Here is a 20,140-nt window from a genome sequence, read left to right as displayed (position 1 = left end):
ATTTCCCTGATTTCCAGACAAGTTTTATCATTCTTCCCTGACAAATTTTGAGATCTCAAGGGTAAGTAAAGACATAATAAGGACTTATGTATTTCTAAACGTATGAGCAAAAACTTTAAGTACTAATATCAACATCTTTTGTAATGAACTGTTTTTAGATGGAGAAAGCAAGCCAAATGGTGTATTTCTTTCATTAAGATTGCTGATGTTATTTTATTTCAATAAAATGAAGCACATTTGATGACAAAAATACACATTTCCCTGGAGTCATAAGACAAATTTAAAATATACTTTCACTGATTTCAAAAATATCCTCAGGAAAAAGCAGGCCTCTAGAAAGAAGTGTGTAAGGTGGTGAAGGGTTGTGTAAACCAACACAGTAGGTGACTGCCAATAAAATGTTGGTTTTACTATGTTTGATATTTTCTATTATTATCCACTGTGTTATGTTTACTATTTTGCAGTTATTGCGTGATTTTGCTTTCAAGAAATACATGAGTACATAGTGTACAAACTGCCAGTGACTGCCACAATTTTCTTATCATCCATACTTTCTAAAATATAAACTACTTTCGAAGTGTCTGAAATGTACTATAATAAATAAAAGTCTATAAAATGCCGCAGTGTAAAATATACCTGCAGTGAGACAGTCAAAATTCCTGAAATCCATCACCCATGGCCTCTGGCCTGGCGAGGAGCACCGCAGTCCTGGGTCCATGGATAAACTACGAAAATCCACCGCATTAAATCGCACACAAACAGACCCACCCTGTGGGCAGACCAGTGAGAGACTAGATCCAACAAGCAGGGCCTACACATTAGTGGGAAACAATGGGCTCCAAATTGGCAGGCCTGATCTGTTAAGAGATACTCACAGAAATGGCCTGCCATTTTGGCCCGTCATGGAAGTCAACTTGTGCGGCCAGCTATTCTTGTGTCACACATACCATGTTTGTGAAATGAGACCGTGATGATCGACTGATGCAACAGATAACTTGTGCGAATACTCTGAGAATCAATACTAATGAGGATAGGTAGCACCTCACCGTAAATATGATCGCTGAGCTGTAACAGGCATACAGAAAAGACAAACACACACTCACAATTACATTTTTGGCCATAGTCTTTGTCAGAAAACGAGAGCACTAACATTTACACTATCACTCATACACTACCTCACGCATGCATGACTGCTGGCTCCAGCTGCTTCGATAACAGTCTCTGAGAATCAGATCCAAACAAACCACTCTTCACGCCTCCCTGCCTCTTGACGGCAGCTGCTGGGCTAGCAGTAAGAAGTGTTGGCAGCACTGACTGCAAGCTGAGGGGAGTGTTAGAAAGAGGAGAAGCAGTAAGAACGAGGGAGTAGGGAAGTAGTGCATGTACTCAGCTGCACCCACCTAGCAACAATGAGTGAAATCTTGGTAAACAAACGATTTCATCAACTGAGGCAAAAAACAAGATTTTTCCAGTGTTTTTTTATTCAAATTTCCCTGATTTCCCTAACAAGTTTGAAATTCCCTGATTTCCAGAGCTGTAGCAACCCTGATGTCCATGAAAAGAAACAATGAGTAATTACTATTGCTCTGATAATATTTTTAGTTTTATTATATGGTAACAACAGTCCATATATACAATTGCTTGTCTGGCATTAGCAATGTAAAGTTTAATGTTTAAATAACACAATGTTATTCATGGAAACAATTTAATTAAAAAGATGATGGGATGTTGCACAATGAATGATGGGGATACGAATTACTTCAAGTTGTTTCTGATGTACTGTAATACTTGATGCACACCATCTTTCCCACTACTTCCATCAATATAGGTCATTTCAATCAGAATTTTATCTGTTTCTTTTCTCACAATTAGTGTAGCATTTAAAACAGGTGAAACTTTTGATGTATCAGCATTTTTGTCACTCTGTGTTACTGCATTTTTATCTTTCTCCATTGCATCATCCAATAGTTTCTCAGTTTTGATTTTCTTAACAGATGGTTCTAGGTCTGCACTGTGCTCTTCCACTTCTCTTCTCTTAGACTGAAACTGCATCTTTGCCTCCGACTGCACATAACTGCCCACTCTGCCTAGGGATACCTCTTTTGTTTCATCTGACAGTTTCATAGTGCCACCAATTTTAGACTCAGTTGTTGATTTTGTATCATGCAACGGCATTTCTGAAGAAGTTTCAACTGCAGGTGACACAATTTCATCACTTTCTCTTTCTGTACCATCAGGATTCATCTTCAGGTTCTTCTGCATTTTCCTCCGTTGCCTTCTCTGGTGTGTCCATGTATTCTGTGCTGCAGATACTGTCATAACCTTTGCATTTAATGAATGCTTGAGTTCTTTGCATTTTACCTGTAAATTAAAAGTGATGTCAATATAAAACAGAACCCATAAAATGTTACTTTATATGATAACCTAAGTAAGGCAGCTGATAAAAAAAGGAAACCGCTGAAAATTATATACGAAATGTACTGGGTAAATAAAAAACAACATACAAGAGAGGGAAACTTGAGACAGTTGAAGCTTTTGAGTTGACCCATAATGAGTGTTCAGATGTAGCATACTACCCAGACAAGGCAGGTATCGTGGTTCAAATCCTTGTCCAACACATGAATCATTATCCTTCCCCACGGCTTTTGGGCGAAAATATAAATAAATAAGAAATATAAATAATAAACCCCTAAAATAAAAATTAAATCAAGGCCATATACGCAGACTTCACACTGAAAATAACACAAATCTAGGTTAAATTAAAAAATGAAAAATCCAAACAGACAAGATAGTGTGGTGGTGCTTGGTACAGCACCAGGAAGCTGTGCTGTGGGAGAGGGGGACGAGGTGGTAGGAACAAAGGGGGAAGGATGGAGGGAAGGGAAGGGAAGGGAAGGGAATAGTAAAGGTTGAGGTAATGGGTTTAAGGACTCTAAGGATATGTTGCAGGCAGAGTTTCCAAATGTGAAATTCAGAAAAGCTGGCGTTATTGGGAAGAATCCAGATGGCACACTCTGTGAAGCAGTCACTGACATAGCACAAACTATACTGGCAGCATGGTGAGCAACTGGATGGTTCAGCTGTCTCCTGGCCACAGTTTGGTGGTGGCAGACACACAGGTTGTTAGTGGTCACCCTACATAGAAAACGGCGGAGTCATGGGAGTTAAGATGATAGATCAAACGGTTCCTTTAACAGGTGGCCCTGCTTTTGATGGCAAGATGCCTGTGCCAGAATTGAACTAGGTGACAGAGGGATGATGTATACAACAGGTTTCTTCATCTATGTCTATTTAGGGATATGAGCCATGCGGCATGGGATTGAGAGCATGGTTGGAAAAGGATACTGCATAGGTGGGTTGGTGGCAGAATACCATTGTGAAAGGGGTGAGAGTGTGGGGATGACACAGGCTGGCCGCAGTGGCCGAGCGGTTCTACACGCTTCAGTCTGGAACCGCGCAGCTGCTACAGTCGCAGGTTCAAATCCTGCCTCGGGCATGGATGTGTGTGATGTCCTTAGGTTAGTTAGGTTTAAGTAGTTCTAGGGGACTGATGACCTCAGATGTTAAGTCCCATAGTGCTCAGAGCCATCTGAACCATTTTTTTGTGAGAATGACATTTCTCATTTCAAGGCATGACAAGAAGTAGTCCTACATAGCACTGAGGCATGAGAAGTGGAGGAGGGTGTGGGGGGAAAGGGGGGGGGGAGATACTGCTTTGTGGCTAGAGAAAGGGTATGTGGAAGACATAAATGACTGGACAAGATGGGAATGGTAATTTCAGTCTTTGAAGGCCTGAGTGATACCCTTGGTATTTTAGGAGAGGGACTGCCTGTAATTACAGATGCGATGACCACACGTGACTAGGCTGTATAGAAGGGACTACTTGGTGTGGAATGGGTGTCAGATGTTGGAGTGGAGATTAAATTTGGGTGGAAGTACTGATATAGCCATCATTGTGGTGGAGGTCGACATCAAGGAAGGTCGGCTGTTGGACTGAGGAAGACCAGGTGAGGCAAGTGGGGGAGAAAATGTTGAGGTTCTGGAGGAATGTGGATAGGGGTCCTCACACTTGGTTTGGATCACAAAGACATCATCAATGAATGAGATGAAGGGTTTCGGAGAGTGAGTGGTTAGGAAGGATTATTTTGGATGGTCCATGAATAGGTTGGCATAGGTTAGTGCCATGCAGGTATCCATTGCTACAACATGAATTTGTTGCAGGAGATGCCTTCAAAGGAGAAGTATTTGTGGTGAGGATATATTTGGTTATGGTGATCGGGAAGGAGGTTGTATGCTTGGAGTCAGTCTGGCATTGGGAAATGTAGTGTTCAATAGCAGCAGTGCCAGTGGCCACTGGAGACATTAGTGTAGACTGTGACGAGCAGAGTACTGGGTGGTTATGAAATAGAAACTGTGGAGAGTCGGTACAGGATATGATTGGTTTCTTTTACACTAATGGAAAAAATTCCCAGCACCAAAAAATAATTAGTGTAGAATAATAAAATTTCATGAATATATTTGTCTAGGTAACATATTTAAGTGATTAACATTGCAAGATTGAAGGTTAATGTAAGCATACGATAAGCAATTTCAAATATGTGGTGCACTAATAATTGGTGTAACCACCAGGATGTTGAATGCAAGTACGCAACCACACAAGCATTGTCTTGTACAGGTACCGGATGGAGTTCCATGGCTGTTGCACCTGGTTGGTCAATACAGGGATGGTTAATGCTGTTTGTAGATGTTGCTGGAAGTGTCGTCTGATGACGTCCCATAAGTGCTCTATTGTAGACAGACCTGGTGATCGAGCAGGCCAGTACAACATACTGACACTCTGTAAAGCATGTTGGGTTATCCTGTGTGTGTGTGTGTGTGTGTGTGTGTGTGTGTGTGTGTGTGTAGCTTATGGGCACTTAATGGCGAGGTTATCAGCACCCTTACACATATTAAAAGAAATGAATCTGGATAAAATTAAGAAAACATTGTCGCACAGTGAGGAGAAAACCTATAAAATTATACTCTTGCCCTCACTCGAGTTAACCACACAATTACTCTGTCTCACACATCCTAAGACTAGAAAGAAAAGGTGAAATATGCCGTACCTGTGACTGAAACAGAAATAAAATGACAGAGGAGCTATAAGAACAGGACATGGAAATAAGACTGGCTGACCATTTACAAAAAACATGGGTGAGCCAGTCACTCTGTTAACACATCAGAAACATCTCCCTAAAATTTCTGAAAACATGTCGGACAAATCACAAAAACTTAAAACTTTCACAACATTCATTTGAACATTACTTAAAGTAGAGGACAGATCTGTCGGAAAATCTGCTGCTGCTGCTGAGCGTTACTCAGAAAATAAAAATGTCTAATAAAATGTGGGGCAGTAATCTGTACACCACAAGCACCATATATTGGAGTGTCCTCTTGCTGCAGAAAGAAGCCACGTGTCTTAGGGCTGTGGCCTATGCAAAAAAGAGTAAGGAGGACCTCGTCCTGTTGACGTGGCTGGAAAAAGTTATGCCATGGCCACATTACAGACTTTACTAGATGGAGCTTATTGTCTGCCACTGTAATTGGAGGAGGGCATCCTGGATATTCTGGACTACTTTAACTGCTGGGTATAAGCATTGGAGAGAGTGAAGGGCTCTCAGAGAATCTGTCCCGTTGGGAAACACCCCCCAGGAATGCTGTCATGAATGTCAGCAAAACAGGTCAAATCACCATACTGACAACCGATAAACAGTCAGGGTGCGTAGGATAACCATAAGAGTGCTCCCGCTGTCATATGAAATCACATCCCAGAGCATAACTCCAGGAGTAGCTGCAGTGTGTCTAGCCTGCAGGCAGGTTCCTTGTAGGCCCTCAACACACGGCCATCACTGGCACCGAGGCAAAACCAGCTTTCACCAGAAAACACAACAGACATCCACCCTGCCCTCCAATGAGCTCTCACTTGACACCACTGAAGTCTCAAATGGTGGTGGTTTGGGGTCAGTGGAACGCATGCTACATGGCGTCTGGCTTGGGGCTATCCTTGAAGTAACCGATTTGTAATAGGTCATTGTGTCACTGTTATGTCATCTGCTCAAATCACTGCTGCAGATGCAGTATCATGTGGCAGATCCATAAGCCAAACACTATGGTTTTCCCTCTCGGTAGGGCCACGTGGCCATCTGGAGTCAGTCTTCTTGTGACCGCACATTCTCATGACCACTGCTGCCAACAATCAAGTACAGTGGTTAAATTCATGCTAAGTCTTTCTGCATTATCACAGAAGGAACATGCAGCTTCTCATAGCCCTATTACATGACCTTGTTTAAACTCAGTGAGGTACTGATAATGGTGTCCTTGTCTCCTGAAAGGCATTCTTTAGCATCAACTCAGCACGTCCAATCTCAAAGGGAACTCACAACTGTTACAGCGTGTATCTGAAGCAAACCTGATTTGCATTCTCATAGTGGCGCTACTAGCGCCACTCTTATGTGACTGACACAAACTTTGAACAGGTTTAATCTTTTAGATCTAGAAACACACCTACCAACTTTTGTTTACTTTGTGCAACTTCTTCTTGGTGGTGCATTTTTTTTTCTGTCAGTGTATGTAGGAGGTTAGTTTACAGGTAATAGAATGAAGGTGTTTGTCCACAAGGCCAAAGATTCTCTGTGTGGAATACAGTAGCTAGTCACACTGGTGGAGTTTAAGTACTTTAGGAAGCATGTAGGAGGAAGGACTAGGGGATGATGGGGATGAGGAGGGCGACAGCTCCAGGGGCAGATGGATCTAGAGATACGAGGAGAAACTGGAGATCCTCCTAGATTTCTGGCATGGGGTCACTGTGGCAGAGATTGTAGCTGGCAGAGTCCTTCTGCCAATGTAATCCCTGCACTTCATAACCGAAGTAGTGGAGCCTTTGTTGGTAGCTAGGGTTATAAGGTCAGGGTCAGTTTTTTGTCATGGATTGTGGGTCTTTCTGTGGATGAGAGGTTGGTTTTCTGCTGAGGGATTTGGGGAATGATGTTGAGTCAAAGTTTGAGGTTAGGAAATTCTAGAAATTTAACAAGGGACAGTTTGGGTGCAGTGGGGATGGATCACTGTTACATGGAGGAGTAAACTGCGTAAGGCAGAGTTCAATATTGGTTTTGTATCAACTCTGATTGGTAGAGTTAACGGTGAAAAGGAGAAGGCGAGATGGTTTTTAACAAGATTAACAGGGCTAAACTTGAGAGTGGAGACAAGGTAAGGCCTTTGGAAAGAACCAGTATGCAGTTTGTGCTTTTACTGCTGGAGGGGGGATGTCCTAATGGGTGTTCTTGGTTTATCTTAAAAAGCACATAATAGATACAACTTATTTACACACACTTATTACAGTATATACTTGTCATTTTAACTTTCAGGGTTTTGTTGAACAGACATCTACATCCACATCTATACTCTGCAAACCCCAGAGTAAAAGTTATTTGGGTTTCTTCCTGTTCCATTCACATATGGAGCATAGAAAGAAGAACTGTTTGAATGCCTGTGTGCATGCTGTAATTATTCTAATCTTGTCCTCACGATCCCTATGTGAGCGATACACAGGAGGTTTAGTGTATTCCTAGAGTCACCATTTAAAGCCAGTTCTTGAAATTTTGTTAGAAGAGTTTCTCAGGATAGTTTACATCTATCTTCAAGAGTCTGTCAGTTCAGTTTCATTAGAATCTATATAACACTTTCCCATGGGTCACAAGCCTGTGACCATTTGTTACCCTTCTCTTTAAACATTCAGTATCCCCTGTTAATACTATTTGGTATGGGTCTCACACACTTTAACAATATTCTAGAATCCATCACACAAGTGATTTGTAAGCAATCTCCTGCATAGACTGACAGCACTTCCACTGTATTCTACCAGTAATCCAAAGTCTACTGCCTGCTTTACCCACAACTGAGCCTATGTGACCATTCCACTTTATATCCCTAAAAAATGTGACACCCTGGTATTTGTATGAGTTGGTTGATTCCAGCTGTGACTCACCGAGATCATAGTCTTTTGATAATACATAATTTTATTTTATGAAGTGCACAGTTTTATATTTCTGGACATTTTTGGAGAAGTCCTCCCAGCAAGCCCCTAAAGAGAAGTGAGAGGTCAAGCAAACCAAGAAGAAATCTGCTAAGAGTCAGGACCCTCCGGTGGCCCAAACACCACCACTCCCTACTGGTTCTGCGTCTGAGGACGAGCTGCAGATTTTCACATCCCCCATCAATTTCACCGATGGCTCGTCCGCAATGGCAATGGATACAAATACTCAACCGGTGGCAGCAGGTGATGCTGAGGCATAACCTGCCTCCTTGGTCACTACATGTCTTCGCCAATTCCAGAATTTGTCATCATCCGGTTGAACTGTGGCAGTTTTTTCTCCCATCTGGCTGAGTTACAACAACTACTAAGCGTTAAACCTGCTTTTTGCAATGGCCTTCAGGAAACCTGGTCTCTCACAATGCAGACCCCTGCTTTCCATGGCTATCGAGGGTACTACAAAAAACTGTCTGTGACAGACTGTCAGGTGGAGTTTGTATCTTTGTCCTTGTCTCTGTCTGTAGTGAACCGGTGCCCCTTCAAACACCTTTAGAGGCTGTGGCTGTCAGGGTGAGGACAACCCAGGAAATTACCATCTGTAACATCTACCTCCCTCCAGATGATGACGCACCGTAACACATATTGGCTGCACTCATTTCGCAACTCTTCCCACCTCTTCTACTTCTGGGTGATTTTAACGGCCATAACCCTTTGTGGGGTGTGGAACCAAGGTTATTGGCCATGGTAAAGATGTCGAAATCCTACTTACTCAGCTCGACCTTTGCTTCCTAAATACAGGTGCCCCCACACATTTCAGTGTGGCACATGGCACATACTCGGCGACTGATCTCTTGGTTTGGCCTTCTCCCGTTTATCCACTGGAGAGCTCATGACGACTTTTGCGGTAGTGACCACTTTCCATTCTTCCTGTCCCTACCCGCAGCATCCGTCATCTCAACGCTTACCCAGACAGGCTCTTCCCAAGGCTGACTGAGACACTTTCACCTACACTACCATTGTTGAATCTCCGTTGCATGCCACGACCAATGAGGTTATCCACACCATCACCACTGTCATTATTGCCGCAGCTAAATCGGCAATCCCTTGTTCCTCCGGTTGCCCCCGGTGGAAGTCAGTACCTTGGTGGTTGTCGGAAATCGCTGCAGCCATTAGAGAGTGTAGGCGGGCCCTTCAACATCACAAGTGCCACCCATCCCTGGAAAATCTCATTGACCTCGAACAGCTCCATGCCCAAGTCCGCCTACTCATCAAACGACGGAAGCTGGAGTGTTGGGAATGCTACCTCTCCACCACTGGAACATGAACCTCCCCTTCCCAGGATTGGATCAAGCTCCGATGACTTCACAGTTATCAGATCCCTGCAGGTGTACCTGCAATTTCCACACATGAAGCTGTATTTGCCAACCCAGATGTAATAGTGGAGTGTCTTGCCGAGCATTATGCTCACATCTCTGCATCTGAGAATTACTGCCTGGCATTTCATCTCCTCAAACAGCGGGTGGAACGACAACCCCTCTCTTTTGCTCCATGATACCCTGAGCCATATAATGTTCCCTTCAGTGAGTGGGAATTTTTCAGTGCCCTTGCCGATTGTACTGACACGTCCCCTACCCCAGACCACATCCGTTCGCAAACGCTGAAACATCTGTCAGCAGATTCCCAGTGCCACCTCCTTGCCGTCTTCAATCACATCTGGAGTGATGGCGAATTCCCGTCGCAATGGCAGGAAAGTAGCATCATCCCAGTGCTAAAGCCTGGTAAGAACCCACTAGATGTTGATACCTATTGTCCTATCAGCCTCACCAATGTTCTGTGCAAGCTCCTCGAACATATGGTGAGCTGGCGGTTGTGTTGGCTCCTCGAATCTTGGGGCCTTCTGACTCCGGCCCAGGGCGTTTTTTGCCAAGGACACTACACCATCAAAAACCTGGTGTACCTGGAGTCTGCAACTCGATCAGCCTTTTCCTTGCAACAACACCTTATTGCCATCTTTTTTGACCTGACAAAGGCCTACGATAACACTTGGTCACACCACATTCTCGCTACTCTGCATGAGTGGGGTCTTTGGGGCCCACTCCAGTTTTTATTCAGAACTTTTTGTCGCTCTGCACTTTCAGTCTTTGCGTCAGTGCTTCCCACAATGCACCCCGTATATAAGACAATGGGGTCCTGCAGGGCTCTGTCCTGAGTGTCCCATTCTTTTTAATTGGCATCAATGGTCTCGGTATTAGCAGCAGGGTCGTCAGTATCTCCCCTCCTATATGATGCTGATTTATTTTTTTCTGCTCCTCCTCCATTGTTGTGGCTGAAACACCAGCTGCAGGGAGCTATATGAAAGGCACAGTTGTGAGCTCTCACTCATGGCTTTCAGTTTTCGGCCATCAAGACTTGTGTCATGCACTTCTGTCATCGTTGTACTGTCCACCCCATCCAGAACTTTACTTCGATGACCAACTACTACATGTAGTGGAGACTTAACACTTTTTGGGACTGGTATTTGATGCCTGCTTAACTTGGCTTCCACATCTTCATCAGCTTAAGGACAAGTGCTGGTGGCATCTTAATATTATTCAATGCCTGAGCCACACCGACTGGGGTGCTGATCATCCTACACTGCTGCAGCTATACAAAGCCCTCGTACAGTCCTGTATTGACTAAGGGAGCCTGGTGTATGGTTCAGCATTGCCCTCCGTACTGCGTCTGCTGGACCCTATCCACCGCTGTGAAGTTCAGCTCACGACGGAAGCCTTCTGAAAGAGCCCCATGAACAGCCACCTTGTGGAAGCTGGCATTTCTCCATTGCAGCTCCGGTGGCAACTACTGCTTGCAAATTATACTGCCCACATTCACAGTTCACCTCATCATCCAAATACCATCTCCTTTTCCCTAACATGGCGATCCATCTCTCGCAATGGCAGTCCAGAACTGGGGATCCCCTTGCAGTCCATGTCCGGTCGCTTCATAATGAACTCAGTGCTTCCCCCCTACTACATGTCCTGCAGCTCCGCTTACTTACACCTCCATGGTCTATACCATGACCACAGCTTTTGCTGGATATATCGCAAGGCCCAAAAGGCTTCGTTCCACCTGAGGCCCTCAGCCAGCAATTTCTCTCTCTTCTCAGCGAGTTCGAGGGCTCAGAAATAGTCTACACAGATGGATCAATGGTCGACAGTCTTGTCGGCTTTGCTAATGCTCAAGTTGCCCATACTGAACAGCGCTCCTTGCTGGATGGTTGCAGTGTTTTCACTACACAGTTGGTAGCCATCAATTGTGCTCTTGAGCATATCCACTCCTGCGCCGGTGAGTCCATTGTCATCTGTAGTGACTCCTTATGCAGCTTACAAGCTCTTGACCAGTGCTTCCCTCAGCATCCTTTGGTAATGGCCATCCAGAAGTCTCTTTATGCCCTCAGGAACAGTGGACATACAGTGACCTTTATTTGGACCCCAAGACATGTCAGGATACTGGGAAACGAACTTGCTGACAGCCTACCCAAACAGGCTATTGGTGAACCAACTCTGGAGATCAGCCTGCCGCACATGGATCTCCGGTTGGTCTTCCACTGCAAAGTTTTCGTGATCTGGTATATTGAATGGTGTAGCCTAAGTACCCCAAATAAACTCCACATTATCAAGGAGACAATGAATGTGTGGCCGTCATCCATGAGAGCCACTCACACGGGCTCTTTTGTCCTTTGCCGTCTTCGCATCGGCCATACTTGGGTAACACATGGTTACCTCCTCCGTCGGAAGGACCCACCTCAGTGTTGCTGTGACTCCCATGGTTAACAATGCCTCAACGGTCAATTTAGTTTTACGTTTTATTCATGACGAGGGGGGGGGGGGGTTGTTATCATACCATCTAAGATTGGGCATCTGGCACTCTCTCCTAGGCCTCCACCCTCCCTCTCTTTTACCTCTTCGCCACTCTAGCTTGCATCTTAGTTGACCTGTTATTTGTCTTTTCCCTATGTGTGTTCTTTTCGCCTTGTCTTTTAGACTGGCGATTTTAGTATGTTGCAGAGTGGCTGGCTCATCCATTTTTATCCTTGTGGTCTGCCAGCTCACACCATCTGCTATATCAGGGCTTCACAACATACGTGCTCACGGAGCAAGCTGTGAGCAGCAAGGCACGAGCACGGAGCAGCGCAAGCACACCACCCCCACTACTGGACCAGAGAGGAGAGTCGGGAGAGTCACGTGGGGCACACAACAGCTGCCGCCAGTCAATGTAAATCCGCGGCCACCTGCAGGGATATCACTCACGAATTATTACTGCGACAAATGAAACAAATAAAGGAGATTGTACATGTGCCACATAATTTTATTAGCTTAGTGTATGCCTCTACATTCGTATTAATTTGTGAACTGTTACACAATAAAAGGTGTCACTGAAGTGTGGGATTCTCGGTTATCTTGTACTTGTTGCCCTTTACAATTGCGTCTATGTTCGGAGTGATTGTTCTTGTGCATTGTAGGTGCAGCGTGCAGTTTAAATTTCGATCAGACAATGCGTTTCTCAGGTGCGTCTTGTTACATTTCATTGCAGAGAACAGTTGTTCACAAGCATACGTGGAACCGAACATTGATATTATTGTAGCAGCCAGTTTGTGCAAACGAGGAAATCTATCCTGAGGGAAGTGTCTGTAGAATTCCAAAATGTTTTTCTTGTTCTGAAATTTGTCTCTGTATTCTCTGTCACACTGCAGGTCAATAATTTCTAGTTGCAGCTCAGGACGAATCTCTTCGATATTCGCTGAATATGGAGAGGAGAACAGATCAAAATCACTGTCTAGTGCTGTCAGATCTTGAAAGCGTTGATGAAATTCTTCCTTAAGGGCAACTAAACTATGTGAATAACGTTCACAGTCCTTGTGAACATCTTGCATGGATGATAATTTATGAAAATGAGCTAGATTTCCTGTTTCCAGCTGACTCACCCAAAGTGTCAATTTCATTTTAAAAGCTCGTATTCGATCTATGAAATGAATAATTAGCAGATCTTTACCCTGTAGTGAAATGTTCAAAGCATTCAGATGGCTAGTTAAATCTGCTAAGAACGCGAGGTCACATTTTCATGAAGGCTCTTTCAATTCAGGAACACACGTTATTTATTTGCATGAACATATTTATCTCATCTAATAGGCAAAAAAATCGATTTAATAATTCGCCACGACTAAGCCAGCGGACCTCGCTGTAATAAGGCAGGCTACCATACTGGCTTTCTGCATCCTCAAGAAAGCTTTTAAATTGCCTGTGTTGTAGCCCATGCTTCCTTATGTAATTGGTTGTACGAACAACAACACTCATCACATTTTTTAGAGTGATATTCTTTGCACATAAGTTTTTCTGGTGGATCACACAGTGAACGCCCCTTATTTCATTCGGCACGGTCAGTTTTTGCATTTTCTCCTTCAACAGCGCAACGAAACCTGATTTTTTCCCTGTCATCGCTGGTGCACCGTCTGTAGACACTGAAACTAAAGAATTCCACGACTATCCTATATTTTTAACTTTCTTCAACACTACTTAAAATATCACCTCCGGTTGTGGTGTTCTTCATGGCTACTGCATCGAGGAGCTCCTCTCTCACCTGAAGATCTCTATTAACACCTCTAATAAACATGGCAAGCTGCGTTGTTCCAGTGATATCAACACTTTCGTCCAGGGCTGGAGAATATGCCATAAAATCTTTACAGATATTTGCAAGCTGGCTCTGGACGTCGTCTGCCATGTCCTGTATGCGACGCATAATGGTCATGTTAGATAATGGCACAATCCGAAACTGTTCGACTTGAGATGGACACAAATGTTCCGCTGCAACTACCAAACATTCTTTTATTAAATCGCCATCAGTGAAGGGGCGCAGGGATTTTGCTAAAAGCAAAGCAATTTTGTAACTCACTCTGAGAGCTGCCTCAGTTGATTTTTCTTCGTCGTCCAAATCTTCTTCGGATAGCATCCTTTTAAGTTTAATAACTTCCTGTGCACAATCTGGTCCATCACATTTTCCACTTCCGTAGTCTTTCGTGTGGTACGACATATAATGTTGCTGCAAATTAAATTTCCTTAAAGAATTCAGCGTTTTGTGACATACTAAACATTTTGCAACACCATCTTTTTCTGTAAACAGATACAATTCCTCCTAATGGGAGTTGAACTGCAAAAGCATGGTTTGGGTTACACAACGGTGACTTGACACGATTCTTAACCAGCGAAGTGACTGTTAGAGCTGATCGTAGTACTTTAGACATTACACAGTCGGCGCGAATTCAATAGGCATGCTGCGGCCCTATTCAAACGTGTGCGCGCATTTCTCCTCCCTTCCTACTCCGTGACCTTGCATCTGCTCGCGAGCACGTGCCTGAGCAGACATGAGTACTCGAGCTCAAAACCGGCCAGTTGTTAAGCCCTGTGCTGTATGATTTTATTACCTTCCCCTACCTTTCCTTTTAGTGTACATTTCCCCTTTTGGTTTGCTGCTTTCATTTTCTCTTTCGGTGTGGTTCCCTGTTAGTTTCACCCCTTTTACTTCCTCCCAATTCCTTTGGTTTTAATTGTTTTACCTTGAAACTCGCCTGCTTGAGGAAAAAGGGACTGCAGACCCTTTAGTTTGATCCCTTTATACCCCAAACCAACCTACATCCACTTTAATTCAATTACGTTCAATTGCCCTTGTTTTATTTTTGTTGGATTCCATATTATAACATCCCTTTAAGACACTATATATTCCAGTAATCTGATCTCTGAACTTCTTCGTCAACAGTGCAACTTTACCCAACGGTATTCTGCTGAGTAGTTGCTCTCTAAATGGTGTCCCACATGGGCAAACCAGATGCACCTTTACCTTTGGTAATTGGGCTATGCATGGCTCTGTTTAAAAGGAATAGCTCGATGCAGGCATAGGGTCAAGTCGCGCACATCTGCTTTCTTGCCGAGCACCTAATTCGCTGCAAACAATAACCTGAAGCTGAGATCTTCCAGTCAGCCTATGCACTGGTGAGAACTGTGAATTAAAAAAATACACAGAAATATAAAATAAAAGATAAATGAAAAATTTTATGAAAAGGATTCTACACTAATGTCTGTAATTGACATAGATGACAGAATTATGATGAACACAGTTTATTCCTGAAAGTATATCTAACTCAACAAGACATGGTCCTATGATATTCAATTAAAATACAGACAGAAAACAACTTTAAAAATGGAGTAAAGTTGCACTGAGAGCATTACGAGGACTGTAGCAGAGTCCCAAAGCTAAATAGTCATTCAATACATGCAAAAACTAAGTCCATTTCGTGATCACAATACACAAAATATTCACAAGCTCAAAGTAGTTCAGAGTTCAACATAATGATTTACAAATTACCATATGTGAGACAATGAGTAGAAACTCATACTCATGTCTATTCTCAATTCCATAATGCAATCAGAAAAAGTTAGAGAGTATTGTAGTAATCAATAACCTACACAATTAAATACCACTCATTACCACAGACATGTCTGCCTTCTTCAAGCAGAAGTATAAAAGTATCTACCTCAAAATCTAAATTAAAAGTGCCCAGAATTCTTCTGTCAGTGCACTACTACTACTACTACTACTACTACTACTACTACAAAAAAAAAGTCTATCTCCACTTGACTTCAGTGGTATTCTGCCACTTGCGATGAAGCAAGCTGGGATCTCTTTACTTACTTCCTTGTTTGGCCATCTGCTTCCTTAAATTCACTTTATTTCCATTTTTGCCTAATTACCATTAACACACATAAGTATAACTTGCATTTCCATAAAAGAGAAAGGTTGGCCCTCAGTCTTAAGGAATATAGCACCAAGTCTAATTTTGTGTTTAGTTTTTCTTTTTCTTTTTTTTTGCTGTTATAAGGTGAAATCAGTAATTGTTTTGTGACTCAGATTCGACTGTTGACTTATAAACAAATATAAATTCTATACTAATCATAAACATTTGGAAGAAGGACTACTAGGATTCTTTAAGTATTTATTTGGCTCTATTCGAAAACATATTAGCAAAGCCAGCCCTTAATTAATTCCAAAATAATTCCCAGGTTTGTCGAAAGTATTGTTTGTATAACTATATCTGTTAACTTCATTATTTAAACAAGTAACTGGGCCAAACCTTTGTGATAGAATGAACTGTTAAAAAAGAAGGAATTTTTTGATGTATTCAGTTAACTGCATCAGTTATGTTTTAATTGTAATTTCTGTAACTTGAACACTGAACAATGTATAGTTTCAGTGCCTATTATTGCAAGGATATATAAAGGCCTGATTTTTGGTCCCGAGCCAATCAGTCCATGGCTGCTTTTCAGAACGGAATTATGTACTGTTTCAAGTAACAACAATGCATCAGCGGAGTTAAGTGTAACAAAAAATAGGCCATGTGTTAGATCAAGTAATGATGATATTTGTTCAATTTTTTGAGAAATAGTGCCACATGTACCTTATTATTCTGCAAGAACTGTGAACTGTGTGGTTAAGTTTTTACTGCTCATAGATGCTCAACAGCAAACTACTGTAGCAATACATTGATGTTTGCCGGCAACCTATTTATGAGGCTTATCAACATTTAACAATAGTGAACTGGCCATATAACTGTGTAATAAGGGAGGGGGGCAGTTATGAACAGTGAAAGTAAATAACTATGAAACACAACTGTGCAACTAGAACGAGATTTTCACTCTGTAGAAGATTGTGCGCCGATATGAAACTTCCTGGCAGATTAAAACTGTGTGCCGGACTGAGACTCAAACTCGGGACCTTTTCCTTTCGCGGGCAAGTGCTCTATCGCCTGAGCTACCCAAGCACGATTCACACCCCGTCCTGTGCAAGCCTCTTCAGCTCCAAGTAACTATTGCAACATAAGCCCCTCTGAATCTGCTTACTGTATTCATCTATTGGTCTCTCTCTACAATTTTTACCCATTTCCCTCTAGTTGTAAATTGGTGATTTCTTGTTGCCTCAGAATGTGTCCTACCAACTGATCCCTTCTATTGGTCAGGTTGTACCACAAATTTCTCTTCTCTTTAATTCTGTTCAGTACCTCCTCAATAGTTATGTGATCTACCCATCTAACCTTCATCATTCTTCTGTAGCAACACATTTTAAAAGCTTCTATCCTCCACTTATCTAAACTGTTTATTGTCAATGTTTCATTTCCATACATGGCTACACTCCATACACATACTTTCAAAAAGAACTTCCTGCAACTTAAATCTGCACTCGATGTTAGCAAATTTCTCTTCTTCAGAAATGCTTTTCTTGCCATTGCTGGTCTACATTTTATATCCTCTCTACTTCAGACATGATCAGTTATTTTGCTTACCGAACAACAAAACTCATTTACTACTTTAAGTGTCTCATTTCCTAATCTAATTCCATCAGCATCGCCTGACGTAATTTGACTACATTCCATCATCCTTGATTTGCTTTTGTTGATGTTCATCTAATATCCTCCTTTCAAGAACCTGTCCATTCCGTGCAACTGCTCTTCCAACATGGGCAAACCTAAAAGTTTTTATTTCTTCTCCCTGGCTTTAATTCCTACTCCAAAATTTTCTTTTCTTTCTTTACTACTTGCTCAATATACAGATTGAATAACATCAGGGATAGGATACAACCATGTCTCACTCCCTTCTCAACCATTGCTTCCCTTTTGCACCCCTCGACTCTTGTTACTGCCATCTGGTTTCTGTACAAACTGTAAATAGCCTTTTGCTCACTTTATTTTACCCCCTTCAACTTTAGAATTTGAAAGAGAGTATTCCAGTCAACACTGTCAAAAGCTTTCGTTCAGTCTGCAAATGCTACCTATCCTCTATGAAAAGTCGTAGGGCCAATATTGCCTCATGTGTTCCTAGATTTCTCCAGAACCCAAACAGGTCTTTCTCGAGGTCAGCTTCTATGAGTTTTTTCCATTCTTCTGTAAAGGATTTGTGTTAGTATTTTGCAGCTGTAAATGATTAAACTGATAGTTCGATAATTTTCACACCTGTCAACACCTGCTTTCCTCGGAATTGAGATTATTATATTCTTCTTGAAGACTGAGGGTATTTTGCCTGTCTTATACATCTTGCTCCTCAGATGGAAGAGTTTTGTCATGGCTGGCTCTCCCAAGCTATCAGTAGCTCTAATGGAATGTTGTCTCCTCCCAGGGTCTTGTTTCGACTTAGGTCTTTCAGTGCTTTCTCAAATTCTTCATGCAGTATCGTATCTCCCTCCTCTTCTTTCTCTACATCCTCTTCCAACTCCACAAAATTGTCCTCAAAGGCATCTCCCTTCTGTAGACCCTCCATATACTCCTTCTAACTTTCCGCTTTTCCTTCTTTGCATTGGACTGGTTTTCCATCTGAGCTCTTGATATTCATACAGGCGGTTCTCTTTTCTCCAAAGGTTTCTTTAATTTTCCTGTGGGCGGTATCTCTCTTATCCCTAGTGATATATGCTTCTACATCCTTACATCTGCCTCTAGCCATTTCTGCTTAGCCATTTTGCATCTCTTTTTTTTTAGACGTTTGTATTCCCTTTCACCTACTTCATTTATTGCATTTTTATATTTTCTCCTTTCATTGAATAAATTCAATATATCTTGCGCTTCCCAAGGATTCTTACTATCCGTCATCTTTTTAACTACTTGATGCTCTGCTGCCTTCACTATTTCATCTCTCAAAGCTACCCATTCTTCTTCTATTGTATTCCTTTCTTGGCAACCATTCCCTAACACTCCCTCTGAAACCCTCTACAACCTCTGGTTCTTTCGGTTTATCCATGTCCCATCTCCTCAAATTCCAGCCTTTTTGCAGTTTGTTCAGTTTTAATCTGCAGTTCATAACCAATAAATTGTGGTCAGAGTCCGCATCTGCCTCTGGAAATGTTTTACAATTTAAAATCTGGGTCCTAAATCTCTGTATAACCATTACATAATCAATCTGAAACCTTCTGATGTCTCCCAGTATCTTCCACCAACACAACCTTCTCTCGTGATTCTTAAACCAACTGTTAGCTATGATTAAATGATGCTCTGCGCAAAATTTTACCAGGCAGCGTCCTCTTTCATTCCTTTCCCTCAGTCCATATTCACCTACTACTTTTCCTTCCCTTCATTTTCCTGCTACTGAATTCCAGTCCCCCATAACTATAAAATTTTTGGCTCCCTTGATTATCTAAATAATTTCTTTTATCTCACCATGTGTTTCCTCAATCTCCTCTTCATCTGCAAAGCTAGTTGGCGTACACTATTGTGGTGAGTGAGGGTTTCATGTCTATTTGGCTACAATAATGCCGTCACTATGCTCTTCATAGCAGCTTATCTGCATTCCTGTTTTTTTGTACTCATTATTAAACCTACTTCTGCATTACCCCTATTTGATTTTGTATTTATAACCCTGCTCCTCCAGCCACCAAACTTCACCAATTACCACTCTACCTATCCACCGCCCTTTTTGAATTTACTAACCTACCTGCCTGATTAAGGGATCTGACATTCCACGCTCCAATCCACAGAGTGCCAGTTTTGTTTCTCCCGATGACAACTTCCTCCTTAGTAGTCCCCATCCAGAGATCCAAATGGAGGACTATTCTACCTCCGGAATATTTTATCCAGGAGGATGCCATCATCATCAACTATACAGTGGAGCTGAATGCCATTGTGAAAAATTACGGCTGTAGTTTCCCCTTGCATTCAGCCATTCACAGTACCAACACAGCAAGACCGTTTTGGTTGACGTTACAAGGCCAGATCAGTCAATCATGCAGACTGTTGCCCCCATAACTACTAAAAAGGCTGCTCACCTCTTCAGGAACCACTTGTTTGTCTGGCCTCTCAACAGATACCCCTCTGTCGTGGTTGCACCTACGGCACAGCTCCCTGTATCGCTGAGGCACGCAAGCCTCCCCACCAATGGCAAGGCCCATGGTTCACTGGGGGAAAGGGGGGGGGGGGGGCACCCGTACCTTATGTTATACGGACTTGATTTGACTGAACATGATTACTTCCTGGATTGAAATAATACATTACAGTAATATGTAAAT

At 42.5% G+C, this 20,140-nt stretch overlaps 1 protein-coding gene across 1 annotated transcript in view; it reads right to left on the bottom strand.

The window, feature by feature from the left end:
- Window positions 1–1,585: 1,585 nt before the first annotated feature.
- LOC124716070 (U6 small nuclear RNA (adenine-(43)-N(6))-methyltransferase) overlaps window positions 1,586–20,140 on the bottom strand; it is a 43,872-nt gene continuing 25,317 nt past the window's right edge. The window contains exon 6 of the mRNA XM_047243142.1: window positions 1,586–2,361. Within this exon, the coding sequence (XP_047099098.1) occupies window positions 1,756–2,361 (606 nt within the window). The 3' untranslated portion in view covers window positions 1,586–1,755. The remainder of the gene's footprint in view (window positions 2,362–20,140) is intronic.

This window comes from Schistocerca piceifrons, chromosome 1, assembly GCF_021461385.2.
Source record: "Schistocerca piceifrons isolate TAMUIC-IGC-003096 chromosome 1, iqSchPice1.1, whole genome shotgun sequence".
NCBI classification, from domain to species: domain Eukaryota; kingdom Metazoa; phylum Arthropoda; class Insecta; order Orthoptera; family Acrididae; genus Schistocerca; species Schistocerca piceifrons.
The sequence above is the reverse complement of the archived record's forward strand: the minus strand, read 5'-3'. Positions and strand labels throughout refer to the sequence as shown.